Here is a 22,982-nt window from a genome sequence, read left to right on the forward strand (position 1 = left end):
TGTTAATGATATCATATTCATGCTACATAATTGTGTAACTTTGTATTTAAAGATGGTAATCTATATACTAAAACTCTCGTTTGTTATCTTGTTTGTGACTGAACTTCAGCCAAAACGGTACACGATAGCGCGACAATTTTAGGCCCATCTTACTCACCATTGTCACTTTAGTGATAATGCAAGTAGTTTTATTGAATTCGGTGTTATATTTTTTAAGTTATTCACATTTTAGAAACATAGAAAATAGGTGCAGGAGTAGGCCATTCGGCCCTTCGAGCCTGCACCGCCATTCAATATGATCATGGCTGATCATTCAGCTCAGTAGCCTGTACCTGCCTTCTCTCCATACCCCCTGATCCCTTTAGCAAAAAGGGCCACATCTAACCCCCTCTTAAATATAGCCAATGAACTGGCCTCAACTACCTTCTGTGGCAGAGAATTCCACAGACTCACCACTCTCTGTGTGAAGAAATGTTTTCTCATCTCGGTCCTAAAAGACTTCCCCCTTATCCTTAAGCTGTGACCCCTGGTTCTGGACTCCCCCAACATCGGAAACAATCTTCCCGCATCTAGCCTCTCCAACCCCTTAAGAATTTTATATGTTTCTATAAGATCCCCCCTCAGTCTTCTAAATTCCAGCGAGTACAAGCCCAGTCTATCCAGTCTTTCCTCATATGTAAGTCCCGCCATCCCAGGGATCAATCTGGTGAACCTTCTCTGTACTCCCTCTAAGGCAAGAACGTCTTTCCTCAGGTTAGGAGACCAAAACTGCACACAATACTCCAGGTGCGGTCTCACCAAGGCCCTGCACAACTGCAGCAGAACCTCCCTGCTCCTAAACTCAAATCCTCTTGCTATGAATGCCAACATACCATTCGCTTTCTTCACTGCCTGCTGCACCTGCATGCTTGCTTTCAAATACTGGTGCACCATGACACCCAGGTCCCGTTGCATCTCCCCTTCTCCCAATCGGTCACCATTCAGGTAATACTCTGCTTTCCTGTTCTTGCCGCCAAAGTGGATAACCTCACATTTATCCACATTATATTGCATCTGCCATGCATTTGCCCACTCGCCTAATCTATCCAAGTCACTCTGCAGCCTCCTAGCATCCTCCTCGCAGCTAACACTGCCACCCAGCTTCGTGTCATCCGCAAACTTAGAGATGTTGCATTCAATTCCCTCGTCCAAATCATTAATATACACTGTAAATAACTGGGGTCCCAGCACTGAGCCTTGCGGTACCCCACTAGTCACTGCCTGCCATTCCGAAAAGGACCCGTTTATTCCTACTCTTTGCTTCCTGTCCGCCAACCAATTTTCTATCCACCTCAACACTGAACCCTCAATACCGTGTGCTTTAAGTTTGTACACCAATCTCCTATGTGGGACCTTGTCGAAGGCCTTCTGAAAGTCCAGATATAACACATCGACTGGTTCTCCCTTATCCACTCTACTAGTTACATCCTCGAAAAATTCTATAAGATTCGTCAGACATGATTTGCCTTTGGTAAATCCATGCTGACTTTGTCCGATGATATCACCACTTTCCAAATGTAATGCTATCACATCTTTAATAACTGACTCTAGCATTTTCCCCACTACCGATGTTAGGCTAACTGGTCTACAATTCCCCGTTTTCTCTCTCCCTCCCTTTTTAAAAAGTGGGGTTACATTAGCTACCCTCCAGTCCTCAGGAACTACTCCAGAATCTAAAGAGTTTTGAAAAATTATCACTAATGCATCCACTATTTCTGAGGCTACTTCCTTAAGCACTCTGGGATGCAGCCTATCTGGCCCTGGGGATTTATCTTCCTTTATTCCATTTAATTTACCTAACACCACTTCCCGACTAACCTGGATTTCCCTCAGTTCCTCCATCTCATTAGACCCCCGGTCCCCCGCTATTTCCGGCAGACGGTTTATGTCTTCCTTAGTGAAGACAGAACCAAAGTATTTGTTCAATTGGTCTGCCATCTCCTTGTTCCCTATGATCAATTCACCTGTTTCCGACTGCAAGGGACCTACATTTGCCTTAACTAATCTTTTCCTCTTGACATATCTATAAAAGCTTTTGCAGTCAGTTTTTATGTTCCTTGCCAGTTTTCCCTCATAATCTATTTTCCCTTTCCTAATTAAGCCCTTTGTCCTCCTCTGCTGGACTCTGAATTTCTCCCAGTCCTCTGGTATGCTACTTTTTCTGGCTAATCTGTATGCTTCATCTTTTGTTTTAATACTATCCTTGATTTCCCTTGTTAGCCACGGATGCACTACCTTTCCTGGTTTGTTCTTTTGCCAAACTGGGATGAACACTTGTTGTAGTTCATCCATGCGACCTTTAAATGCCTTCCATTGCATGTCCACCGTCAACCCTTTCAGCATCAATCGCCAGTCTATCTTGGACAATTGACGCCTCATACCCTCAAAGTTACCTTTCTTTAAGTTCAGAACACTTGTTTCTGTATCGACTTTGTCACTCTCCATCCTAATGAAGAACTCTACCATATTATGATCACTCTTGCTATTTTAAAGTTTAAAAGGAGGGGAGGGGGAGTGGGGGTTGAGGAGAGAGGGGGGGGAGGGGGGGGGGTGCTGCAGGAGAGGCTTGGAGCCAACTAACTTTGTCTAGTTACAAATAATATTTCAATTTTGTTAATTAATTTTCTGATGCTCTGGTTATTTTGAATGCCTGCCTTGATGTTTTGAATTTTTTTTAAAAGAATATGTTGTTTAGAAAGGTTCTTTAACCCATTTAGTCTGTGTCATCCATCGACAACCCATTCACACATCCTATAATAACCCCATTTTATTTTTATTTTCACAACATTCTCATCAACTATCCAGATGAAACATATAAGATAATTAGGGGATTGGACACATTAGAGGCAGGAAACATGTTCCCAATGTTGGGGGAGTCCAGAACAAGGGGCCACAGTTTAAGAATAAGGGGTAGGCCATTTAGAACGGAGATGAGGAAGAACTTTTTCAGTCAGAGAGTGGTGAAGGTGTGGAATTCTCTGCCTCAGAAGGCAGTGGAGGCCAGTTCGTTGGATGCTTTCAAGAGAGAGCTGGATAGAGCTCTTAAGGATAGCGGAGTGAGGGGGTATGGGGAGAAGGCAGGAACGGGGTACTGATTGAGAGTGATCAGCCATGATCGCATTGAATGGCGGTGCTGGCTCGAAGGGCTGAATGGCCTACTCCTGCACCTATTGTCTATTAGAGTCATAGAGTGATAGTGTGGAAACAGGCCCTTCGGCCCAACTTGTCCACACCGGTCAACAATGTCCCAGCTACACTAGTCCCACTTGCCTGCGCTTGGTCCATATCCCTCCAAACCTGTCCTATCCATGTACCTGTCTAACTGTTTCATAAACGATGGGACAGTCCCAGCCTCAATTACCTCCTCTGGCAGCTTGTTCCATTCACCCACCACCCTTTGTGTGAAAATGTTACCCCTCAGATTCCTGTTAAATCTTTTCCCCTTCACCTTGAACCTACGTCCTCTGATCCTCAATTCCCCTACTCTGCATCTACTCTGCATCTACCCGATCTATTCCTCTCATGATTTTGTACAGAGGGTGGTGGATATAGTGGAGGTAGTTGAGACTTTAAAAGATTCTACCACTCATTACACATCAGGAACAATTCAATGTTACAATTAACCAACCTACCATAAAACGAACACCACCATACTCCGGGACAGTATCTTTGCAGCTGTTATCAACCAAGAATGGACTTTTCAGAGACTTGGAAGTTGCAAGATGGCACCAGTACGCAAGGCTCTGCATGCTGTTCCAGATGATCTGTATTGTATTCACGTGTAGAATGATTTGACTGGATAGCACTTAGAACAAGCTTTTCACTGCATCTACGAGGATGAGGGGCTGAGCAACAGGGAGGTTGGACGGGCTGGGACTTTATTCCTTGGAACACAGCAAACTATGGGGTAATCTTAGTGTATAAATATGAAGGGAATAGAGAGGATAAATGCGGAGTCTTTTACTCAGGGCAGGGGGGGAAATCAACGGTTTAAGGTGAGGGGAAAGATTTAGTAGGAACCCGAGGGGCAACATTTTCCACTCAGAGGGTGGTGGATATAGAGGTGGTAGATGAGGCAGGTACAGTAACAGTATTTAAAAGATACTTGGGCAGGTACATGGATAGGAAAGGTTTAGAGGGATATGGGCCAAACAAGGGCAATCTTGGTCAGCATGGACAAGTTGGGCCAAAGGGTCTGTTTCCGTGCTGTATGATTCCCTGTATGAGTGACAGTAATAACCCAAGCTAAACTATTAAAACCTTTAGTTTTGTCACTGTCAATGTCTTATGCCAAATAATAATAATAATTTTCCGACAAAAAGGAAAATGCCAACTTTATGTCTCAGTAAAATTACTCCAGAAGAAATGCAGCATCCAGGCCTTGTTCAACTCTAGCAGTGAGTGCAGAGTTGTCATCAGCTGTAGAATGAAAATTCAGATCGCTTTAAAAAGAAACCTCACTGATTTGATAGTTAAAATATGTGAACAATCTTAAGACATGTTTGAACTCCTTAATTCTGCCCGCAATCAATACAATCAACATCTTGCAGGAAATTCCCTTCAACTTTGTCACTGATGTTGAACCTGTTTAGGCAATGTGTGGCTTTTGTTAAAAAAGATTTTAACCAGTTATATTTACTATTATTTTTAGTTATACTGTACTCAGACACAAAATGAATTTATGTAGGGTTTTTCTGAAAGTTTTGTGATCGTAAATTAAACACAATTGAAAGCTGACGATTTTAAAACATTTTACTATTGTATATTTGGTTTAAAATCACAATATTAATAATCTCATCAAAATGGTTAAAAACTACAAAAAGTTACATTCCAATATTGATTTACAAAGATTGCTTTATTTTTATAACATGGTGATAATGTACATCCAAAACTATTTACAAGATTTGTTAAAACCATGTACTGAATATAGACCATTGTCGGATAAACAGCTACTGGTGGCTAACTTTTATTTAAGAGGTAGTTACCATTACTTAAACCGAGTACATAAAATCACACCTCTTATATTTTCAATCCAATAATTTACAATACAAATTTTAAAACGTATCATATGCACAGTATCTACAATCCATTCCTGAAATTTCAGTTTTGGAAGTAATGTTTTTGGCATCTCCTTACCACCTGAGGAGCTACAAGTAATGAACCCCAAAAAATGGTATTCACATTTGTTTACACTAACTGTGTGGAGCTTCTGTTTATTCTGCCGCGCAGGCAAATGTTAAGTTACTCTGTAGGGAAACTGTTTAAAAGAAACTGGCAGTGAGTTTTCCAAAAAAATAACATTTAACTGTGGCTGTAAGCAACCAGCTACACGATGCCCAGAAACACAACAAAATGACCATGAAGCAGAATGGACCATAAAATAGCTATTTTAAAAATAAATCTTCTTGACAAGTTTACAAATACTTTTGTAAATGTTTGTAATTATATAGCATGCACACAGTTAATCTGTTTGGGTAATTCTTTTTTTTGTTGCAAGAACAGATGGCTCAAAAAAACTTACTGAACGTGATTCCCTTTTCTTTTGACAATTGTCAGATTGAAGAAAAAGTGCTTCTCAGAATAAAAGTTCACACCAAGAAAAAACTGATTGTTTCTAAGTGTCCACATATGTACTTTCCTGGTATTAAGTCTTGTGCAGTTAGTCTTTGATCCTTGGACTATTGTATGCATAGTGGACCAAAGGAAATCCCCGACTTTGATAGAAGCAGGCCCTCCCACAGGCCTGTACTTGGTCAGAACTATCCGAAACAAATGAGTCCCCTTCATCAGCGTATTCTGAGTGAGCCGACTGAGTCCCACAGTCTGACCAGTAGCCGTTGGGCCTCTGGCATGGAACCACCGCCAGGGCAGGGCAGCTATGCGACTTCACTAAGTGTTTGCACGTCGAAGGCTTTGTCAGTAACAACGACTCACAACAGTCACATACAGTCAGATTACCGTGTAGGTGGCTGTACATTCCACACTCGTAGAAGAACTCTGGGGTCACACAGCGGCTTTGATAGTTCATTGTGACTGCAATCGATTTGTCTTTTTGCTTTGGGCGCCATCTTAACATGTTCCAGTCTTCCTTGAATCGCGGATTGAAGAACACATACAAAACAGGGTTCAGACAGGCAGGCAGTGGAAAGAAGATCAGTGTTACGGACTTCATTATTTCAGGACTGATGGAGATTGCACTGATGAGAGGTGCAAATGAGAAGAAAGCAACAGGACAGAAGAAAATACAGTTGGTGAATATTAACCAGGCAACATGCTTGATCATACTTGACTGAGAAGTTTCTGCAAGATCCTCTTTCTCCAAATTGCAGTAGAGCTTTGTGTAGACAACTGCCATTAGCAGGAAGGCTATTGAGTTTAGCAGTACGAGGGTCACTGTGTAACCCAGGGAAGGAGACTCGCCAGTGGGGAAGGGTAAACAGAGTGGAGAGGATGAAAATTCTCCAATATGAAACCAGGGGAGACAAGCTATCGCAGCAGCAAACAAAACAGCAATGGCCGCAGCCACCTGGAAGTGTGTCAGTCGGTGGCTCTTTCCTTTTTTGATTAAGTCGCGTGCGGTCATAGTCCGTTCAAAGGATGCCAAGGTTAGGAAAAAGATGGATGCTTCAGAAGAGAACATAGCGAGGAATCCAGCAACTTTGCAGCCACATCCCGTCTCCCACCAGGCACCAAACTGAGCAAATCTCCCCCAAGACACTGAATCTAGAACGGTCAGGGTACCAGTATATATTCCCATTAAGAGATTGGCTGCTGCAATTAGACCTACAAAGAGCTTGGCAGAAGACAATGGGGTGCATGATGCAAATGTTGTTACCACAACAAGTGTATTGAAGATCAGTGCTACCAGAAAGATGAACCACACAGTCAGACGAATCATCCAACTTCCCAGCAAATGTTGGCATGGTTTGAATGCACCTAGTAAGGAGAAAATTAAACCATTAATAAATAATAATTGATTTAGCAAAGTAAGCTTGTTGATGTATACAACTCTTCAACAAAATAGCTTTTCCTCATTCACTAAAGTAATAGCATGCATAATACGCAAATTGGAAATAACAGGTTAGTTAGTTATCCACAAGCACTGGGGCGGCACAGCGGTGCAGCAGTAGATTTGCTGCCTAACAGAGCCAGAGACCTGGGCTCGATCCTGACTATGGGTACTGTCTGTACAGAGTTTTTACGCTCTCTCTGTGACTGCTTGGGCTTCCTCTGGGTGCTACAGTTTCCTTCCACACTCCAAAGATGTTCAGGTTTGTGGGTTAATTGGCTTCAGTAAAAATCGTAAATTGTCCCTTGTGTGCAGGATAGTGCTAATGTACAGGGGTGATCGCTGGTCGGTTTAGATTCGGAGGGCTGAGGGGCCTGTTTCTACGCGGTATTTCTAAAGTCTGAAGTGCTCCGGTTTCCTCCATCGTCAAAGAAATACCAGTTTGTAAGTTAATTTGCTCCAGAAGATTGCCCCTAGTGTAAAGGAAGTGGGATAACAGAACAAGTATATAGGTGATCAATGGTCGGTATGGACACGGTGAGCCGAAGGGCTTGTTTCCATATTGCATCTCGAAACTCTAAACACTAGAAGATTGTTTTCAGAGATGTTAAGATACTTGTCTTTCACATTCACACACTACAGGTGGTTAAAATGATTACCTGGCTCTTAGGATACTTTAACAGGTCTTTCCTTGTGCTGTGTATTATAGGTCAAACAAGGGTGCTTCAGACAGATCATATCCCATTATACAGCCTTGTGTGTAGGAAGGAACTGCAAATGCTGGCTTAAACCGAAGATAGACACAAAAACCTGGAGTAACTCAGCGGGTCACACCTTCTCTGGAGAAAAGGAATAGGTGATGTTTCAGGTCGAGACCCTTCTTCAGCATCTGAAACATCACCTATCCTTTTTCTCCAGCGATGCTGTCTGACCCATACAGCCTTGTGTATCTGTTTGATTTAACATAATTGCAGGATTCACTTCTTTATACAAGCACGTTGTGCGGAATGTCCAATTTTGTGAATTAATTTGGAATAATTAGAACGTGCTACAAAATTTTATGTTTTAATGGATCTACGCAATTTTCACTGCAGTTGCTTTTTCAATTTCTGAATTAACTGCAGAAAAATTCAGCCTGCCAGTGACGGATGTCATTTTTACAGGCACATCTCCAGCTGCTTAAAAAGATTCCTAATGAAACACCAAGATTTCCAATTATTTTTACTGAGGATAAATGGTACGCAACAAAACAATTTGAAACGATCATTCAACAAGAACTTACGTAGCATTTACCCACCATCACATACAAAGACATTTGAATGCGTTTTAAGTACCTGGGGATGGACTGCAGTGCACGATGGGCTGAATCTTTTCTTCATTCTTAATTCCATTGTCAGCACTTTGGTCTGCAGAAAAGATAAAAAGTTAAATGATTTTCTCCAAAACCTCAAACATTAAAAAAGACATTCTTGCAGGTAATTCTTTGGCTGGTTGACCATGATATGATGATGCAATGGGCTGTGAATACCACAAGCAAGAACACCATCTGTGTCCAACTTCTAGCTGCGCATTAGGCGGCGTTGAGAGCAGCTTCCTCGAGGTATTGCGAGCAGGCCGACAGGTAGAGAATTCCAGTGTTGTCCCATGGAATGATGCAAGAGTAAGGACACAGAGTGCTGGAGGAACTTCGCCGGTCATACGGCATCTCTCATTCTCAAGAAGGGTCCTGACCCGTAACTCAACCATCCATGTGACCCGCTGAGTTACTCCAGCACTTTGTGGCCTTTTGTGTAAACCAGCATTTGCAGTTCTACATTGTCACAGCAGAGAGTACTATTGCTGAAAAAGATAGTCCAGCAAAATTGTGTACTTAAAGAACAAATGAATGTCAAAAATAATAAAATGTCAAATGTTTACGATACAAACAGATCTGCCAAATTATAAATCGGTAATCCTTACTTTGTAGAGCAATTACTGACGAAACTGGGAGTAAGGCATTTTATTAGTATACCAATGCACGATCATGTAAAAACTGTTACAACAATTCCAAGAACAGAAAGTGATGGTTAATTTATTTATTGAGGTGGGGGATTGAACAGACATGTTAGAGAGTAAAAAATCAAAAACATACACATGGATTTCATGACTGACAATGTTAGATTGCTGCGTCAATAAGCAATCTGGGAGAAAAGTAGCATCGTGGTGGATCCAAGCGATTTATGACGAGTGTTAGCTATACTTTTTTCTTGTACTTTATAAATGAATTGGTAGGAATCACCATCAAGATTTCAAAATCCCTAAAAAAGATTTAGAAGAGGCACAAGAGACTGCAGATGCTGGAATCTGCAGCATAATAAGGGGTTAGAATAGAATATCCAGCAGTGATCTTAAATTAAGTGTGCCTGATGCCCAAGTTGCATTTAGGATCTAGTGCCCACATTAAATACCATGGGAATAAGATATTTGACAGACATAGCAATCAATTTCTACCAATCTGCGCATAACACACCCAGGCAAGAATGGGGGGGGGGGGATCCACCAACAGAATGCTCAGGGAACAACACATTCAAGATAATTAAAAAAAAATTCAGATAGAACATGGTCATCGCTAACAAAGCACGTCTCCAAAAGTTCACAAGAATGCAACCATCATGTCCACGATTACTCATTTGGCATACCTCATGGCACAAATTGAAGTTCTACCAAAAAGAAGTCATGCGAATGTGACACAGCCATATAATGCATTTTGATTAGTATGGGTGTCAGGGGTTATGTGGAGAAGGCAGGAGAATGGGGCTGAGGGAAAGATAGGTTGGACATGATTAAATGGCAGGGTAGACTTGATGGGTTGAATGGCCTAATTCTGCTCCTACAACTTACAAAAATATTTTTGACTAGGCAATGCAGGGAGCAGTGGGATATGGATCACGTGCAGGCAGATGAAATGAGTTTAACTTGGCATCATGTGCACTGCTCCATGTTCGATAGAACTTTTCTCATCAGTCTTACAAAGGGCAAAGAATAATTGAAAGGACTCCACTCTCCACAGCGTCCATCCAACATTATTAGTGCTTCTGAGGGAAAGATAGATCAGCCGTGATTGAATGGTGGAGTAGACTCAATGGCCCAACTCTGCTCCGAGAATTTATGAGCATGGTCTTGTATCTTCTGACCGTCTGAAACTGGGCTTATCAAATGAGAAAAACATTGAACTAATTTTCAACATCTAGTTAATTGTACTCACCAGTTTTCTTTTCTAACGGAGAGATGCTGGCTTCCTGACTTTTAATGCCCTCAGTATTTGCAGCTTGGAGTTCACAGCTACTAAAAGCACAGCACTGGTAGGCATATGGAACCATCAAAGTCCTATAAAGTGCAAAGCATTTTAAGCTCGTTTAAAGTAAAAAAATCGTACATTTTAATCACTAACTATTGTGTCTCCATTATATGCAAAAATTGAGCGTGGCTGAGTATAGAATGCCAATTAAGGTTCAAAGTTTATTGCCCTCCTAAAGTGTACTTACAATTGGGCAAGCAGGGTTACAGTGACTTTCTTAAGCAATATAGGTAGATTTCTCCAAACTGATCAGGCACAGAAGAATGCTATGGGTCACCGATAGCCATAGAATTATATTCTCCTTTAAAGAAGTTTGAAGCTGGTCGTTATTCATGTGATTTAAACTCCGACAAGGCCACAATGCAAGATGAATATGCATTAGTTCAAAGGCATTAATCTTTCAGGAAAGACTAATAAAAATATTATGTTGCTCTAATCTTACACCAAGGCATTCAGTTTTGCATTGCAAGCTACCTTTAGACAAACAGATTGAGATTCAACCCCTTCTTTAAAATCAGACTTTGACAAGAAAGGACATGAAAGGTTTTTGGTTAACTCAGGCATAGACAACAGTTACTGAGTTATTGGTGCCTCGTACTTTGTGCATGATTTAGTACAGGAGCTGTGCACAAACTGGGCACAAAAGAAAATCTATAACAGAAACAACAGTGACCAAAGTTCTAGTAAATAACCAATTCCTGGACACTTGCCATCCCAGCACTTGGTCATTGTGCAAGTGGTTCAGACAGGCAACACATCTCCAAACAAGATGTGACACAAGTGATCCAACTATACTGGAAGTTAAGCTAATAAAGTTCAGTCTGAAGAAGGGTCTCGACCCAAAACGTCACCCATTCCTTTTCTCCTTTGCTGCCTGTCCCACTGAGTTACTCCAGCATTTTGTGCCTATCTTCGGTTTAAACCAGCATCTGCAGTTCCTTCCTACACAACTATGCTGGTGTTTGCTTCTTTCAACTTTCCTTTTGTGATAGTTCACAGATCATATTCCCTTTTTAATCAATTGGCCAAACAAAATTTCATCATTTACCTTTCTAAAACTTTAACAAAAATGTTAGATGTTTCTACAGATAGCATGCTTGAACACTTGGAACTGAGAAGCCATTTTAGTTGGAACAGAAGACTGCTGCTGGGGCCTCGGTGTGGACGGTGCTCTGGAGCACCAGGCTGCTGGTGGCACAGTGGCATCAAGGGCAAAATGGCGCCAAGCAGCTCCGCATTCATTTTATTACCCCATCTTCTGGGTATATCCCAACAGAAAAAAGATGAAAAATCTCAAAATAACCCCAATCCTTGAAACACGGGAAGAGCCTCCTACATTTAACCAAGACCCCATATCATTCTTGTTAAAATATCACTTCACTTCAAGCCCAAATTATCCTTTCCATGATGGAAAGCTGCACCGATCAAATGAGAACATTTTATAATTCCCCGTTCCGATGAAGCAGACAATGGACAATAGGTGCAAGAGTACGCTATTCGGCCCTTCGAGCCAGCACCACCATTCAATGTGATCATGGCTGATCATTCAGTCAGTACCCCGTTCCTGCTCTCTCCCATACCCCCTGACTCCGCTATCATTAAAAGCTCTATCTAATTCCATCTTGAAAACATCCAGATAATTGGCCTCCACTGCCTTCTGAGGCAGAGAATTCCACAGATCCACAACTCTCTGAATGAAAAAGTTTTTCCTCATCTCCATTCTAAATGGCCAACCCCTTATTCTTAAACTGTGGCCCCTGATTCTGGACTTCCCCAACATCGGCAACATGTTTCCTGCCTCTAGCGTGTGCAATCCCTTGCAATAACCATATAACCATATAACAACTACAGCACGGAAACAGGCCCGTTCGGCCCTACCAGTCCACGCCGACCACTCTCTCTGACCTAGTCTCATCTACCTGCTCTCAGACCATAACCCTCTAATCCCCTCTTATCCATATACCTATCCAATTTACTCTTAAATAATAAAATCGAGCCTGCCTCCACCACTTCCACCGGAAGCCCATTCCATACAGCCACCACCCTCTGAGTAAAGAAGTTACCCCTCATGTTACCCCTAAACTTTTGTCCCTCAATTCTGAAGCTATGTCCCCTTGTTGGAATCTTCCCCACTCTCAAAGGGAAAAGCCTACCCACGTCAACTCTGTCCGTCCCTCTTAAAATTTTAAAAACCTCTATCAAGTCCCCCCTCAACCTTCTACGCTCCAAAGAATAAAGACCCAACCTGTTCAACCTCTCTCTGTAGCTTAAGTGCTGAAACCCAGGCAACATTCTAGTAAATCTCCTCTGTACCCTCTCCATTTTGTCGACATCCTTCCTATAATTTGGCGACGAGAACTGCACACCATACTCCAGATTCGGCCTCACCAATGCCCTGTACAATTTTAACATTACATCCCAACTTCTATATTCGATGCTCTGATTTATAAAGGCAAGCATACCAAACGCCTTCTTCACCACCCTATCCACATGAGATTCCACCTTCAGGGAACAATGCAGTTATTCCCAGATCCCTCTGTTCCACTGCATTCCTCAATTCCCTACCATTTACCCTGTACGTCCTATTTTGATTTGTCCTACCAAAATGCAGCACCTCACACTTATCAGCATTAAACTCCATCTGCCATCTTTCAACCCATCCTTCCAAAAGGCCCAAGTCTCTCTGTAGACTTTGAAACTCTACTTCATTATTAACTACACCACCTATCTTAATATCATCTGCATATTTACTAATCCAATTTGCCACACCATCATCCAGATCATTAATGTAAATGACAAACAACAGTGGACCCAACACAGATCCTTGGGGTACTCCACTAGACACTGGCCTCCAACCTGACATACAATTGTCAACCATTACCCTCTGGTATCTCCCATTCAGCCATTGTTGAATCCATCTTGCAACCTCACTATTAATACCCTACGATTTAACCTTCTTAATCAACCTTCCATGTGGAACCTTGTCAAATGCCTTACTGAAGTCCATATAGACAACATCCACAGCCTTGCCCTTATCAATTTCCCTGGTAACCTCTTCAAAAAATTCAAGAAGATTAGTCAAACATGACCTTCCAGGCACAAATCCATGTTGACAGTTTCTAATCAGGCCTTGTTTATCCAAATAATTATATATATTGTCCCTAAGTATCTTTTCCATTACATTTTTCAATAAGATCCCCTCTCATTCTTCTAAATTCCAGTGTAGATAAGCCCAGTCGCTCCAGTCTTTCAACATACGACAGTCCCGCCATTCCGGGAATTAACCTAGTGAACCTACGCTGCACTCCCTCAATAGCAAGAATGTCGATCCTCAAATTTGGAGACCAAAACTGTATACAGTACACCGGGTGTGGTCTCACTAGGGCCCTGTACAACTGCAGAAGGACCTCTTTGCTTATATCCACAACTCCTCTTGTCGTGAAGGCCAACGTGCCATTAGCTTTCGTATAAATTATAAATAGAATCATAGGATTAAAGGAGTATTATCCGCATTTATTCAGAATTGGGCAAGGTTTACTACAAGGTAATGATTTTAAAAAAAGTGAATACAAATGGCCAACCTTAGCTTTTGGAAGTCTTCTACATTCAGCAGCTCCTTGAGAGCAGGATTCCCAGAAAGTTTAAGTTGACTTAGTCGTTCCAGACCAACCGTTGGGAAATAATTTAATTGATTTGAACTCAGGTCTCTGAAAATATAAATTTGCACATTCTAAATAATAAATCAGGCGCAAAATGCTGCTTTACATATACTGACAATAAACTTGCCATATGTGCAACATTAAAGTTATGTTCCATAAAATTAAGCTAATATCTACAGTGAATTTGTCAACTTGAGAACTGGATGTTAATCTTGAAAAAACATCCACAAATTAGTGACGATTTTCAAATTCAAGAATTGCTCAACAAAATTCAAAGCGTTATTTCTTCAAAATTAAACTTTAACCTTGAAATCATGTTGCAAAATCAATGCAAAGTACCAGAGTCACTTACAAATTCGTTAGTTCAATCAAAGAAGTCAATGCATTCTTGTGAATTGTAGAGATCTGGTTTTTACTTAAGTCACTAAAGGAAATGGGGAAAAAGATGAGTATATTATTCAAAAAGGAACTGGAATGTCTTACAATTTTATTAAATCTAACGATTAGCTGCTATTTTTACAAATTAATGACAATTGTGGTATGTATCCTATTAAATATAAATTGAGTAGATAATATCTTTAACATAATGATAAAACTGTCAGAATAATGTTCCTCCATCCACATTGCATATGGTCTCATAGAAAGTATCTTTAGGACTCCATACTCCTGTCTGGCAAATCAAACAGAACTTCCATGCCCCTGTACAAATTAAAGTTTACTCAAACAAATGTATAGGCATTTCAGTAGAATCTGCAGCAGAGAAAAAACTCTTACAAAGACAAAGTTTTTTTCCATGATTGAAAGCCTGCTTTAGCTTCTATAACATGGAGAGGAAGAGTTTTTTTGGAAGAAACGTGCACTCACAGAAAATGTAGGGAGACCAGTCCCTGGAATGTGTCTGCTCGGATCTCTTTGATTTCATTGTGCTTCAAGGAACTGTGAAGATAATTTAAAAAACAGGGTTTGGTGAAAAGTGTGAATATAAAAATGTGTTGCGGCTACCACACTTGGCTTCACACTTCAAAACATACACATTTAGCTTTCTTTTTGCTCATGTTTGTCATGTTATCGTTATTCTCAACAGGGAACTAACTACAAAGGAAGAAAAATTGGAAGCTTCTCTGATGCATGTAGAGAACTATAGCATATTGACATTGCTTGCATAGTGTGTATTATCCCACAATGAGAACACAATAATTAAGATACGAACAATAAGTACTGTCTTGCTTTTATCATGCATCCCATGAAGAAAGGTGAAGAGATGAATTATTTTGGTTACTATAATGTGCTTGAAACTTAAAGCTATACTTTGAGATTGAATGATTCTGTAAAATGAATATGCAAAGATATTTATAATTGAAAAACTAACTTACATTTCTTCCAATGCTGAACAACCGTGGAAACTAGGAAGTTCTTCTATCTGATTGTACGCTAAGTCCCTGTGAAGAATACAATTTGTATTGGTGTTTTACAAAAACAAAAAAACACATACCCACTCCAATTATTGAAATCCCAAAATTAAAAATAATAAATGCAACATCATTACCAGACCAAATCTGCAGTTTTGCCTTCTGTTGTGACTGTCAACTTAGGTCAAGTTTAAATTTTAAGAGGAAAACAGAAAATGCTGGAAGTACCCTTTAATTCAGGTAGCATCTGAACGCTTCCCTCTCTTTTCTTCAGAAATGAATTAGCTCAAATTCAATATACGTCATACAACTTGCCGATTTCCAAGCTTTGTTTCACCTCAATATCCAATACAATTTTGTTGTGTTTTTGCAACCCAATACTTCTCAATTAAAAGCTTTCTAAAAGTTTGGTTATTTTTATTTTAGAGGTAAAATTGGTTTAAGGTTTTAGGTTTTGATTTATTACTGTCACGTGTAGCACGGTACAGGTGAAAAGCTTTGTTTAGCATGTTATCCAAATAGATCAGATAATACTATATATAGTAAATAACAATCAAGTCAAACTCGTATAATAGGTAGAGCAATGGGAAGGATGCAGAGTGCAGATATAGTTCTCAGCACACCCTACATTACTTGCAGGATTATAGAACAATGATTGTTTGGATTGTTTATACAATTGCTAATTCAGAGAGTGACATCTGCAACTGAGGAGATTGAGGTTTCTCAGTTCTTGCAAATAAAATCAATTCTGTTGCAATATTCAGTACAATAACATCTCCAAGTTCGCAGATGACACAAGCTGGGTGGCACTGTGAGCTGCGAGGAGGATGCTATGAGGCAGCAGAGTGATTTGGATAGGATGGGTGAGTGGGAAGATGCATGGCTGATGCAGAATAATGTGGATAAATGTGAGGTTATCCACTTTGGTGGCAAGAACAAGAAGGCAGATGTCTGAATGGTGCCAGATTAGGAAAATGGGAGGTGCAACAAGATTTGGATGTCCTTGCACATCAATCACTGAAAGCAAGCATGCAGGTACCACAGGCAGTGAAGAAAGCAAATGACATGTTGGCCTTCATAGTAAGAGGATTTGAGTACAGGAGCAAGGAGGTCCTACTGCAGTTGCACAGGGCCCTTGTGAGACCAAACCTGGAGTATTGCGTGCACTTTTGGTCTCCTAATTTGAGGAAGGACATTCTTGATATTGAGGGAGTGCAGCATAGGTTCACCAGGTAAATTCCAGGGATGGATGACATATGATGACAGAATGGATCGACAGGGCTTATATTCACTGGAATTTAGAAAGATGAGAGGGGATCTTACAGAAACATATCAAATTCTTACGGGATTGGACAGGCTGGATGCAGGAAAAATGTTCCTGATGTTGGGAAGGTCCAGAACCTGGGGTCACAGTGTAAGAATAAGGGGTAGGCCATTTAGGACTGAGATGAGGAAAACCTTCTTCACCCAGAGAGTTGTGAATCTGTGGAATTCTCTGCCACAGAAGACAGTGGAGGCCAATTCACTGGATGTTTTCAAGAGAGAGTTAGATATAGCTCTTAGGGCTAACATAATCAAAGAATATGGGGAGAAAGCAGGAACAGGGTACTGATTTTGGATGATTCATGTTGAATGGCGGTGCTGGTTCGGACCAAATGCCCTACTCCTGCACCTTTTTCTAAGTTTCTAATTTACACTGCCTTTAAGGGCTATATATCTTGATTGCACTTAAGCACGATTGAAAAGTAACTGAAACCTTGATGCTCTTCCTTTATAATCATGACAACTATAAGATCAAGGCATTTGAATACGTTCAATATTTGTCATAAATCCTTAATATGTTTACAAGAGTTTTAAACAGTTTTTCCTCCCCTGGTTAACATCCCATTTGAAACGAAAAAATGGCTATATTTCAAACCCAAATTCATACATTGCAAATTTACATTTTAGATAATAAATATTTCAACTTACAAAAATCTAAGCATCTTCAGTTGTTGGCACAAGTCAGGTGGGATTCTGCTTATTCTGGTTCCTGTCAATGTCCTGAATTATAGGAAGACAATAATACTAATATATTAGTATAATGTTCCACTGTATAGGAGGACAAGAGTAAAAGGCTTTTAGAACAGTTCTGTTTGTCAAATAAATGAATTTATCAGGAGAAATTATGTACAGGGTGATGGTTGGTCAGCACGAACTTGGTGGGCCGAATGGCCTGTTTCCGCGCTTTATCTCAAAACTAAACCTTGGATGTACACTAGCACACAGATTTAGTTATTGTATTTGCAAACAAGATCTAGACTATACCTCCAGAGACAGGAGGTAAGAGACTACGATTCCCTCCAGTTTGAATCTTATCTTGGCAGTTGCAGGATTTAAATCCAAGAGATTGAATACATTTTTTTTTTTTTTTTTTTTTTTAAATTTTTTTTTAATTAAAAGTACGGTAAATTACAATAATACAACAGGTATATCTTAATACATTTTTTATACCGCTTCCTTTTTTTGAGCTTTAAGAAAAAGATAGAAGTAAAGAAGTAAAGAAAGAAAGTGCGCAAGAGTCGTGAAGTGCAAGAGAGTGTTGGGAAAAGAAAGCCCCTTGGAAAAGAAGTTAGAGAAGGAAGTAAAGTAAGAAAATAGACCCTAGAAAAGAAAGAAAAAAAAAAAAAAGTAGAAACAATCGCTCTATTATAACATTAAACTCCGCAGGAAGGGGACTACCAACCAAGTCTGTTTTGTTGTTTTACCTCATTTTGATTAAAAATACTTAGCTATCAGTAACTTATCAAAATCGACTCAGTTGACTGAGGTCTCAGTTGACTGAAGAGGAAGGAACTCTTCTCTTACCAGTTGGTAGAAGCGATGTGTAGACATTTATTACAAGAGCCAATTTTAAAAATTGCTATTCTCTTGTTAATATGTGTCAGGATATTAAAGCAAGTACTTTCCAATTCAGCGCTAAAGATTAACTTGGTCACAATTTAAAATTCATTAAGCCAAACACTTGAACGAATATTTTTTACTCACTGGTTAAATGTTAATGTAAATTTTTTTAAGCCATGAAATAAGTAAAAAGATTGCCCAGATGGAGGTGAACCTTTGCAATTCTCTAAAGAGGACTGTGGAGGTTTAGTTACCGAGTATTCTCAAGGCAGAGGCTGATAATTTTTTTTATATTGGAACAATGGGATATGTTAGTATAGGGAAGTGGTATTGGGGGTAGAAGACCAGCCATAATCTTACTGATTGGCGGAGTGGGTGCGGTTAAATACCTTATTCTGCTTCTACTTCTTACACTTTGTGTTTTGAGTGATTATCTAACACATTGACGCAAAAAATTAAATAAATCAAATACAGGAGTTTCTCAGAACTTGATATTTGACTTGCTTATTACAACCATTCAGGCCATTAGATCCATTCTAGCTCTAAAACACGGCAATCCCACTGATCACATTTCCCTCTTATTTTCCTGTAACAGGACAAATATCCGTGGAGATGACCTTGCCCATCTTCTGCGGCTTCACACACAGACCACTTTGGTTTCTTAGAGACCCTATTCTCTCCCTCCGTTTCCCTTAACGTACATAAAAATCATTATAGTCCCAAATTCTATATACCCATTTAATTCAGTTCAATAACCCATTTAATCCAGTTCACAGCTCAGTACAGAATCTTGTAAACTGCGGCGCCTAAAATGTACCTACAAAAACATTTGAAATATGGTAAGGGTTTGCATCTAATATTCTTTGAGGCAGCAAACTCCATAGTTCCATTAGTCTTTGGTTGACATGTTTCTTCAACTTCCCTCCAATTCCTTTACCAATTAAAATATATTTTTAAATTTAACTGGTTGTTGGGTTTCAGGGGGAGGTAAAGCTGAGTGTCATCGGCATAGCAGTGGAAAGAAATGCCGTGCCTTTGAATGATTTGGCCGAGGGGGAGCATGTATAGAGAGAAGAGAATGGGGCCTAGGATGGAGCCTTGTGGAACTCCGCAGGAGAGGCTAGCTGGAGAAGAGGAATAACTGCCTATGTTGATGGCGAAACTCTAGACCTCTATTAGATTCACAGCTTCATACAGCACAGAAACAGGCTCTTTTGGTTTATCTCACCCTGATGCTCATCTATGCTAATCCCATTTGACTGCATTAAGACTGTACCCCTCAAGTATTTATCAAAATGCCTTTTAAATGTTGTAACTGTATTGGTCTCTCCACCTCCTCTGGCAGCTTTATACAAGCTCATACTCCGACAAAATCAAACCCCACAGATCTCCATCTCCAAACTGGTGCCTTCTAGTTCTAGAGTGCACTACCATGGGAATGTGGGTCCCTTGAAGACAGAAGCAGGGGAATTTATTATGGGGAACAAAGAAATGGCAGACGCGTTAAACCGTTACTTTGGATCTGTCTTCACTGAGGAAGATACACACAATCTCCCAAATGTTCTAGGGGCCGGAGAACCTAGGGTGATGGAGGAACTGAAGGAAATCCACATTAGGCAGGAAATGGTTTTGGGTAGACTGATGGGACTGAAGGCTGATAAATCCCCAGGGCCTGATGGTCTGCATCCCAGAGTACTTAAGGAGGTGGCTCTAGAAATAGTGGAAGCATTGGAGATCATTTTTCAATGTTCTATAGATTCAGGATCAGTTCCTGTGGATTGGAGGATAGCAAATGTTATCCCACTTTTTAAGAAAGGAGGGAGAGAGAAAACGGGTAATTATAGACCAGTTAGTCTGACATCAGTGGTGGGGAAGATGCTGGAGTCAATTATAAAAGACGAAATTGCTGAGCATTTGGATAGCAGTAACAGGATCATTCCGAGTCAGCATGGATTTACGAAGGGGAAATCATGCTTGACAAATCTACTGGAATTTTTTGAGGATGTAACTAGGAAAATTGACAGGGGAGAGTCAGTGGATGTGGTGTACCTCGACTTTCAGAAAGCCTTCGACAAGGTCCCACATAGGAGATTAGTGGGCAAAATTAGAGCACATGGTATTGGGGGTAGGGTCCTGACATGGATAGAAAATTGGTTGACAGACAGAAAGCAAAGAGTGGGGATAAATGGGTCCCTTTCGGAATGGCAGGCAGTGACCAGTGGGGTACCGCAAGGTTCGGTGCTGGGACCCCAGCTATTTACGATATACATTAATGACTTAGATGCAAGGATTAAAAGTACCATTAGCAAATTTGCAGATGATACTAAGCTGGGGGGTAGTGTGAATTGTGAGGAAGATGCAATAAGGCTGCAGGGTGACTTGGACAGGTTGTGTGAGTGGGCAGATACATGGCAGATGCAGTTTAATGTAGATAAGTGTGAGGTTATTCACTTTGGAAGTAAGAATAGAAAGGCAGATTATTATCTGAATGATGTCAAGTTAGGAAGAGGAGATGTTCAACGAGATCTGGGTGTCCTAGTGCATCAGTCACTGAAAGGAAGCATGCAGGTACAGCAGGCAGTGAAGAAAGCCAATGGAATGTTGGCCTTCGTAACAAGAGGAGTTGAGTATAGGAGCAAAGAGGTCCTTCTACAGTTGTACCGGGCCCTGGTGAGACCGCACCTGGAGTACTGTGTGCAGTTTTGGTCTCCAAATTTGAGGAAGGATATTCTTGCTATTGAGGGCGTGCAGCGTAGGTTCACTAGGTTAATTCCCGGAATGGCGGGACTGTCGTATGTTGAAAGGCTGGAGCAATTAGGCTTGTATACACTGGAATTTAGAAGGATGAGGGTGGATCTTATTGAAACGTATAAGATAATTAGGGGATTGGACACATTAGAGGCAGGAAACATGTTCCCAATGTTGGGGAGTCCAGAACAAGGGGCCACAGTTTAAGAATAAGGGGTAGGCCATTTAGAACGGAGATGAGGAAGAACTTTTTCAGTCAGAGAGTGGTGAAGGTGTGGAATTCTCTGCCTCAGAAGGCAGTGGAGGCCAGTTCGTTGGATGCTTTCAAGAGAGAGCTGGATAGAGCTCTTAAGGATAGCGGAGTGAGGGGGTATGGGGAGAAGGCAGGAACGGGGTACTGATTGAGAGTGATCAGCCATGATCGTATTGAATGGCGGTGCTGGCTCGAAGGGCTGAATGGCCTACTCCTGCACCTATTGTCTATTGTCTATTGAATAGCATTCCAAATATCTAAGCCCTCCAATTTTATAAACCTCCATAAAGTCACCGCACAGACTCCTGCGTTCCACCGAAAATAAATCCAGCCTATCCAAGCTCTCCATGTCAACAGCCCTTGATTCTGGGCACTATCCTTGTGAATCTCTTTTACAGCCACTCTTCTCTGTAGCTACCACATCCTTCATATGTGATACACCAAACTGTACGCAACATTCTTCAATGTGGACACAAAATGCTGAAGAAGGGTCTCGACCCAAAACGTCACCCATTCCTTCTCTCCAGAGATGCTGCTTGTCCCACTGAGTTATTCCGGCATTTTGTGTCTACCTTCGATTTAAACCAGCATCTGCAGTTCTTTCCTACACATTCTTCAGTGTGGTCTAACTAATGTTTTGTACATCTGCAACATGATGTTCCAACTTTTAAACACAACACCTCAGCCTATGAGAGCAACCACACCAAATAACTCAGTGCCCCATTCAACTGTGACCCCACTTTTCGCAAGCCATGGACTTGCACCCTTCGGTCTTACTATGTGTCAATTCCCCCAAGGCTTCTGCCATTTACTCCATGTGTCCTACAGGAATATGACTGCTTTATTCATTGCCTTATACGTCCATCTGCCACAACTCTGCCCAGCTTTCTCGCCGATCTATGCACTGCAGTATCCTTAGATGACCATTTGCTATCCATAACTCTGGCAATTTTGTCACTTGTACCTGCCCACATGTCTCTTAAATGTTGTTTTAGTACCTGGCTAATTACCCCCTCCGGCTCCTTATTCCATATAGCCTCTGAAAAGGTTCCTCCTTAGATTCCTCTTACATTTTCCCCATCCGCCTTAAACATGTCCTCTAGTTGATTCTCTAACCCTGGATCAAATCTCTTGATTTACCCCATCTATTCTCCTCATGTTTTTATACCCTTTAAAGATCAGTCCTCAGACATCTGCACTCCAAGGAATTTTTTTGTGGATTCATGTGTGTTTGGGTCATTACACTTCAGTAAAGGAAAAATTAATAATTTTCATTCTGAGATTGGAATATACTGTTTATGACAGTGGAACAATAAGATTTTATTATTTATTTCTCCAGTTTATCAGTTCAGTTTATTGTCACAGGTACAGTGAAAAGTGTTTTGTGCGAGACAATACATGATCATACATTTTAGGTTATAGTCAGAGACTGATGACATTGCTGAGAGAGCTAGCGTAGATTCAATGAGCTGCATGGCCTTTGAGTTTGTGAGGAATGTAAATCATGAAAAGTATGAAAGTACTCCTACTCACAGAGACTGTAGTTCAGACAGATTCTGGAAAGCGGAAATTCCCACAGACAAGATTGGATTATCATACAAATGTCTGAAAAACAAGAAACCAGTCAGCTACCCAGACAGGAGGG

The 22,982-nt window shown here is 40.8% G+C and overlaps 1 protein-coding gene across 2 annotated transcripts in view; it reads right to left on the minus strand.

The window, feature by feature from the left end:
* Positions 1-4,327: 4,327 nt before the first annotated feature.
* The window catches only part of lgr4 (leucine-rich repeat containing G protein-coupled receptor 4), a 79,094-nt gene continuing 60,439 nt past the window's right edge, over positions 4,328-22,982 (minus strand). The window contains exons 9-18 of one of the 2 annotated variants that reach the window (XM_078415482.1): positions 22,871-22,942; positions 17,425-17,496; positions 15,418-15,483; positions 14,909-14,980; positions 14,397-14,468; positions 13,967-14,092; positions 10,293-10,414; positions 8,383-8,454; positions 5,998-6,975; positions 4,328-4,458 (exon numbers count right to left, since the gene is read on the minus strand). In XM_078415482.1, coding sequence (XP_078271608.1) covers positions 4,391-4,458; positions 5,998-6,975; positions 8,383-8,454; positions 10,293-10,414; positions 13,967-14,092; positions 14,397-14,468; positions 14,909-14,980; positions 15,418-15,483; positions 17,425-17,496; positions 22,871-22,942 — 1,720 coding nt within the window. In that variant the 3' untranslated portion in view covers positions 4,328-4,390. Of the gene's footprint in view, positions 4,459-4,837; positions 6,976-8,382; positions 8,455-10,292; positions 10,415-13,966; positions 14,093-14,396; positions 14,469-14,908; positions 14,981-15,417; positions 15,484-17,424; positions 17,497-22,870; positions 22,943-22,982 lie in introns of those variants that run through there. The other variant, XM_078415481.1, reaches the window with a different exon arrangement.

Source organism: Rhinoraja longicauda, chromosome 18 (genome assembly GCF_053455715.1).
Source record: "Rhinoraja longicauda isolate Sanriku21f chromosome 18, sRhiLon1.1, whole genome shotgun sequence".
NCBI classification, from domain to species: domain Eukaryota; kingdom Metazoa; phylum Chordata; class Chondrichthyes; order Rajiformes; family Arhynchobatidae; genus Rhinoraja; species Rhinoraja longicauda.